This window comes from Oryza glaberrima, chromosome 11 (assembly GCF_000147395.1).
Source record: "Oryza glaberrima chromosome 11, OglaRS2, whole genome shotgun sequence".
NCBI lineage: Eukaryota > Viridiplantae > Streptophyta > Magnoliopsida > Poales > Poaceae > Oryza > Oryza glaberrima.
In genome coordinates, this window is record NC_068336.1 from 23,303,743 (window position 1) to 23,310,781 (window position 7,039).

Genomic DNA, 7,039 nt, shown 5'->3' on the forward strand with positions numbered 1-7,039 from the left:
TACCATGATATTTATTAGTTAAGAATTTCGGAAGTAATCTAGAAAAGCACTCTAATCAAGACTTCAAAATAAGTACATCCTTTTTGTATGAAACCAAGCGCATCCTGATACTTTTCAAATAATAATAATATAGTCCGTGCAACGCACGAGTCGACGGCTAGTTCCTCTAATTTATTAGAGTTCCACATGGCGGCATATATAGGAGCGTATGTAAAGTGTCACGTGGTGGTTTGGAAGTGTTTTTAGGAAGTTTATTGAACTTATAGTATATAATAGATAGATGATAGCTTTTGTTGAACCCAATCAATTACATCAAGCTGATACAATTTTCTTGAAAACATTTCCGGCCTCTGCATATCTAGGATGCACACAGCCCAGCACAAAAAACACACTAAAAAAGAAACAAAGAATAACATTAAGTATTGATCGGCCATCAATCCAAAGAATAAATCATCATCCATGAATAATTCCTTCCTTGGACCATCGCCTCCGACCGAACCATCTGGCCAGCCCCTTCATACATCACAGACCACAAATACAGGAACATACATACATACATACATACACACATACATACACACATACGGGGTCAGGTGCCAGCAAATCCAAGAAACCAGAAGTCCCTAGTGCCACAAGAAATACACGGTCAGGTGAGTTTCTGGGAAGCCCTTGATCATTAATTGTCATGTACTACTAAACTACTAATTACCTTGAATGATGTTCAGTGCTCGTTGTTGGAATTGGGGATGTCTTCTTCTTGCTCCATCGCGTGGCCTTCCTCCGATCCTTCTGAAACCATATCTTCCTCCTCTTGTAGCCTGCTGAAACGTAGTGCGTACCAGTTGGGAAGTAGGGTGGTTTCATCCTTGATGGCAGCCTGAAGCACCTCCACCTCCTCATCCGTCGCCCCACGACAGTCGATAGTGAAATTGAGGTACTTAAGGGCAGAGAGGTTTCGGATGGTAAGGTCTTGATAGCCACATGCAGATTGCGCAGAATGTGCCTTGATCCTCAAAAAGATGGTTTCGAGCTTTGGCATGGCTCCTTCATGGAACATGACACCGATGGCCAAATTTTTCAAGTCGAGAATCTTCAGGCATCCAAATTTATTGCTGTATATACTAAGCCTTTCCGTGGTGTCATCTGCTTCATCAGACTGTAATTCCAGAGCTAGCAATGCAGGCAAGTCCCCAAGGATCTGGAGGGTTTCTTGCGTCACTTGGTGGACCAAAATAGACAGGTTGGTTAGGCTGGCCAGCGATGCCATCCTCTCTGGAATCCCGTGGAGACAGCAAGGGGCGATGTGTAATTGCTGCAGGATATGGGAGGGCGAGGACAGAAAATCTAAAGATATGTGTGCTAAATTACACTGCTTCCAGCTCCTCGTTTTCGTATCTGTAATACGCAGGTATAAATTCTGCTGGGAATCTAAAGATATACGTCCAGTAATATGAGGCTTCACCCCAATTCTCAAATCCATAAGATTGGAAGAACTGAGTTTCCGCAGCGATAAAGCTAAGGCATCAACGTACATTGACTCATGATCGTGCTTGTCTGGAATAGACCAAATTAGGCAAAGTCTTCTCAGTTTAGTCAACCTTCCCAGCTCGTGTAGAGAATTCACCGAGCTCTCCTCATCCACTAATATTCCTGACAGTTCCTCTAGAGCTTTCATGTTCCCGATACCATCCGGCAGTCTTTCACAATTAGCGGACAAACATTTCAATTGATGCAGTTTCACGATACTTGCAGGCAGGTTCATCAGACCAAGATGATTAAATATATCACATAGATCCAATGTTTCCAAAAACTTCAGTTCCTCTATTTGTTCTGGAAGATGTGCAGGCACTGCAATCCGTAGGTACCGTAATTGAGGTACCTTCCCAATATTGCAAGAAGTAATGAGTTTCTTATTACCGCCCTCTATATTGAGCACTCTGAGAGCATGGAAGTCAGGAATAGGAGGCATGCCTGTTGGATATCCGAATATACCAAGTGATCTAACGTTTGGAGTTAACAAAGAAAACATTGACATCACATTTTCTTTGTCACGGACGTCAAGTAAGAATCGGCGAACATTCTCTTGGGACTCTGACACATTTGAATCAACAACAGTAATAAAGTTGTCTTCAACTGCCTTGGATACAATGAGATCAAGGACAATATCATGCACACGGCAAGTCATTGCTCGACCATCAATTCCGATAACCACAGGCTGGATTAAACTTCTGTTTATAAGTTCATATAAATAAGATTCCCCTTCATCCATTAAGTTTCTCCCACAATTTACCTTGATGAACCCTTCTGCTCTCCACCTCCTTACCAACTGCTGCACATTGATCTCATAATCTTCTGGATACATGCTTAAATATAACAAGCATGTCTTTAAATGATTAGGAAGGTCACTATAGCTAAGGGATAATATCCTTTTCATTTTATCAATGTCGCATTTTTTGTCGAGTCCCATACCAATTGAATTCCTAATATTCAGCCACTCATCCTTATTTTTTTGTTTTACTGCCAATAAACTAGAAATTGTAATTAATGCAAGTGGAAGACCACCACACTTCTTAATGATTTCAACTGAAACATCCTTAAGGTGAATCGGGCACTGGTCTTTGGAGCCAAAAATTCTTCTAAAGAACAAGTCTTCTGAATCAGGTTCATTCAGTGGCCTTATCTCACAAACTGTATCACGGTCAGGATGGCAACATCTTTTTGCAACATCGACCTTTCTTGTTGTCAACAGAATCCTGCTACAAGTATTCTTAAATAGAAGCATGAGTTAAATAACAAACTAAGCCACATAACTGTACTTGTACTGGTACTAGATGTTAAGGATGGGAATGGTTAGGATCGATCCACTTGTCCAACAGATCCATAAATTTTAGTAGAACGGATCTTTAGAATCACTTCAAAATGTAAATGGACCAAATCGGATCAAAACCATGAGAACCTAAGTCTAAAGGATTAAACCTAAAATGGTTCTACATGTATAAATGGCTCAAAATTTGTACAGAGTTGCGTCTCTATATAATAAACCATTAATTCCTACTAAATTGAATTGAATTTGATAAGTTTTATAGTGTGAAAGCGAGTTTAAAAATTTTGGGTCCAAGTCTTACACACATGTCATGGAAATTTCTTGGTCCATTAGTAATGCAGCTAACCCATTTGGACCAAGAACTCATGGTAATTTAGCTATGTTGGACCATGGATCAACAGACTCAGTTCAAATGGTTTAGGTTTGATCCATATTCTAACCATTCACATCCTAACCAAAAGTTAATGCTTTAAGTCTAACAATTTGCATATAATGTATAGTACAAAGTTTTAGAAGACAACAAGATTGTGTAAAAGTTAAATTCCTTTCGGTATGCAATTAAAACAAATGGCATACCGTTTATCCTTGAGAAAATCCCTGAGTTCATGAATAAGCCAGTCCATTTCTCGAGTTTCATCCACTGGACCCTTAATTTGAGAGAGCAAGGACTGAAAAATCTTTTTCGCATCGGGTTTTTGGGAGACCGACACAAAAGCCTTGCAATCAAATTGCTGACCAAGTCTTTCATATACTCTATTAGCAAGAGTAGTTTTTCCTAACCCTCCTAACCCCACAATTGACACTACCTTCATTGATTGTTTCCCGTCATCCAACAACTTGATGAGTTCCTCCGTTGGACCATCTATACCGACAAGGCTAGATGGCTCGGCATATCGTGCAGGTAGACGAGGGTCAATAGTCTCCACTCTACTAGTGCTACTAATAGCATCGACGACTGCATCAAGCTTGTACCTATAACGCCGTTGGCTGACCTCGTCTATGCGAGTTTTCAGCTCTTGGATTTGCTGATAGATATCACGGCAAGCTCCTAGCTTTTTCACTTTCACGACCATCTTGCGAAAGAACCCCTTGAAACCAGCAGGTTTGTTTGGCTCATCTTGAAGCTGGAGAATATATTGATCAATGCAGTCCTCGATGTCGTAGGCCATCTCCCTCACCTGGTTCCTCCAATCCTTTGCTTGTTGGTCAAGATTATCCATGTTGGCTAGCTTCTCAAGCAACGCATTCATGCTGCTTAGCTCGTCTTTCAGGTATTTTATCCCAGGCTTCACTCTCTTCTGCAGCTTGTACTCCTCGCCAAGAAGTGTGGTGAGCTTGGCAAGGACGGAGTTCATCACTCCCGTGGCAGCACTCACCATGATTCCTTCCATCTCTTGTGTGCTTGTTGTACGCAGTGATGGTTTTGGACCGGCTCAGAAAGTCCGGGAGGTTAATTTGTAACTGTGTAAAAACCAAGCAGAACTTAAATTGCTATATTGCGAAGGACTGTGTTAGGTTCAGATATCTGAAAATTACAAGCAAAATAGATAACAAAATTCATGCAGCAGACAGTAGTGCACATACCCTCCTGCTGGTCCATGGCTGGGGGCCTGGTTCTACTTCTGGGCTCGTGGCTCATGGGCAATTTCATTAAGGGATTTGCGAACTATCACTCATGTAGTAGTAACTGATATTAATAGTATTAGGGTGGAGAAGAGAGGTGGAAATACCACATAAATGTTACGAATCGTGTGTGACCGAGATGCCAGCAATTATTGGTACGAAGGACAGGCCCCAGGTTCATGTATTCGGAAAGACCGCGAAGCTTCTTGATATGCTGCCGGCCACTGATGCCGCGTTTGACTGTTGTTAACTGCATTAATTATGCAATTAAGACCGGCTCCATTTGCATATACTCCCTCCCTAATAAATTAGATGTCGTTTTAACATTTTACTTTTATAACATTTGACCATTCATTTTATTTAAAAAATTTGTGCAAATATAAAAAATAATAAGTTAATAATAATTCTATAATCTTAAATAAGACGAATGGTCAAATGTTAAAAAAAAACTCAAAACGACAAATATTTTGCAACGGAGGTAGCAATTGCACTTTTGCCAATTTTTTTTCTTTCATACTTTTTTTAATAATGGAATGGATTACATCTGCGGCATCTCCACATGAGCACACATCCAACAAGTCTCAGAAGTTAAAAAAAAAGAATTTAAAAATGCGTGGTGAGATAAACCCCAACTTCCGTAATAAAAGGAAGTCTATCATAATTGCTCCCCTATTTTAAATTATATGTCGTTCTAGCATTTGCAAATGGATGGAGAGTTTGACACTATTCTATTTCAATGCAAACTTTCTCCTCGTGCCGTTTTGGCTATCTACTCCCTCCGTCCCATAATATAAGGGATTTTGGGTGGATGTGACATATTATAGTACAATGAATCCGGACAGACCCTATAATGTAAGGGATTTTGGGTGGATGACACATCCTAGTACAATGAATCCAGACAGAACTGTCTGTCTGGATTCATTGTACTAGGATGTGTCACATCCACCCAAAATCCCTTATATTATGGGACGGAGAGAGTAGAATAGAATCTAGAGTAATGTTGACTCTTCGAAAAATTAAACTAGTTCGTTGGCTATCACATATTCACTACTACAGAAACGCATAAAAGAGACAACCTCACTATAGTGTCGGAAATGCTAGAACCAACACCTATAATGTTTTTTTTTTGCCCAAGACACAAGCCAACGGGCCGCCATCTAATAAAATTGGTGCCTAGAAGAGATAGGTGCTAGTTTTTAAAGGGAACCAACCCCTATGACTCCTATTAGAGGGATGTGTCATTTTCTACTTAAAACCAACACCTATAAATGGCATGACGGTGCCGGTTTTGTAAAAAAAACCGATACTCTCCGATGGAGCCAAGTTGAGCACGTGTAGCGTGGGAGCTTATCTTACCCTCTTCGTCCTCTGCGTCTTTTTCTCTATGCAGTCTACACTTATCTCCCATCTCTCTCGTCTCGCACTCTCATTCCCATCTCTTCCCCTTCTCGATCTCTCTTGGCGATCCGCGACGGAGTGACGTCTCCAGCGAGTGGCTTTCCTCTCCCACATGGCGGTGCATATGGGGCCATGTTTCCCTGGCGTGGAGGTGGCCACCGGCACCATGGCGCAGTAGGGGCCACGCCTCCCTAGTGTTGAGGCGGCCGCGTCTTCCTCCGTCGTCCCGCTAGCGCCCTCCCTCTCCACTCCTATAGCGGAAGTGATACTGTATCTGATACCATGTGAGACGGAGGAAATCAACGTAGATTAAATTAATCCTGGAGTGTTTACATATGTAGGCCTATCCATAACCACTCTACCGATTTAAAGCAACAGAATCGGGAGGATAAGGATCGAAGACCTCAAAGATAAGTCTCAATCATACACGTAAACTATATCGTCTAACACCGTGAGGTGGAGGAGGAGGCGCAAGGGCCAGATTCGATGGCCCCCAAGTTTGGGACCTTCACGGCATCGAGGAGAAGGTCCAAGAGGAGGAGCGGTGGCCTCCCACTTGCCCCTTCCTCTCCTCTCATCTCCTTTCATGTGAGGATTTTGATGATGATTTGATTGGATTGGGATTTAGTTTTTGTCATCTCCTTTCATCTGAGGATTTTGATTATGATTTGATTAGATTGGGATTTAGTGTTTGGTTAGATTTGTGATGACTCTGATTAGATTGGGACTTAGTTCTTAGCTCAAAGCATCGGCTCAAATCAACCTGATACATCGAGCCGTCCTTTCTTTTCATTCCTGAACATCTCAAAGGTGTCGGTTTCTAAACCGACACCTTTGATTCTCCACATTGGTGCTGCCTGCTAGGTATCGATTGGGAAAATCGAAACTTATGCGGAGTTCCCAACCGACACCCATTAGGTATTATTCCCTCCATCCCATAATATAAGGTACGCACGTATTTGAAGATTCAATATTTAAAACATTTGATCAACATTTAGTATAATATGAAATGAGTTTTATTTGTAAAAAATATATCATTAGATTGAGATCTAAATTTACTTTCATATGGTTACAATTTTGTTACAACAAACCTTGTAGTATATGAGAAATTATAAGCTACAGATTAGTTTTGAAGACTGTGTTAACTTTGATCATGCCTTATATTATGGGATAGAGGCCGAACGTAGTAATGAT

The 7,039-nt window shown here is 41.1% G+C and overlaps 1 protein-coding gene across 1 annotated transcript; it reads right to left on the reverse strand.

The window, feature by feature from the left end:
- Nucleotides 1-286: 286 nt before the first annotated feature.
- LOC127755827 (disease resistance protein RGA5-like) lies at nucleotides 287-4,559 on the reverse strand. The gene is made up of 4 exons (XM_052281462.1): nucleotides 4,409-4,559; nucleotides 3,364-4,285; nucleotides 710-2,785; nucleotides 287-623 (listed from the first exon to the last, which is right to left on the reverse strand). The coding sequence occupies exons 2-3, from the start codon at nucleotides 4,213-4,215 to the stop codon at nucleotides 722-724; spliced, it is 2,916 nt and encodes a 971-aa protein (XP_052137422.1). The 5' UTR covers nucleotides 4,216-4,285; nucleotides 4,409-4,559; the 3' UTR covers nucleotides 287-623; nucleotides 710-721.
- Between the last annotated feature and the right edge of the window lie 2,480 nt (nucleotides 4,560-7,039).

Coding starts and splice junctions, on each gene's coding strand:
- LOC127755827 (XM_052281462.1), bottom strand. CDS start 4,215: ATGGAAGGAATCATGGTGAGTGCTGCCACGGGAGTGATGAACTCCGTC. Junction 2,786..3,363: donor ATTGCATACCGAAAGGAATT/TAACTTTTACAC, acceptor TTTGTTATTTAA/CTCATGCTTCTATTTAAGAA.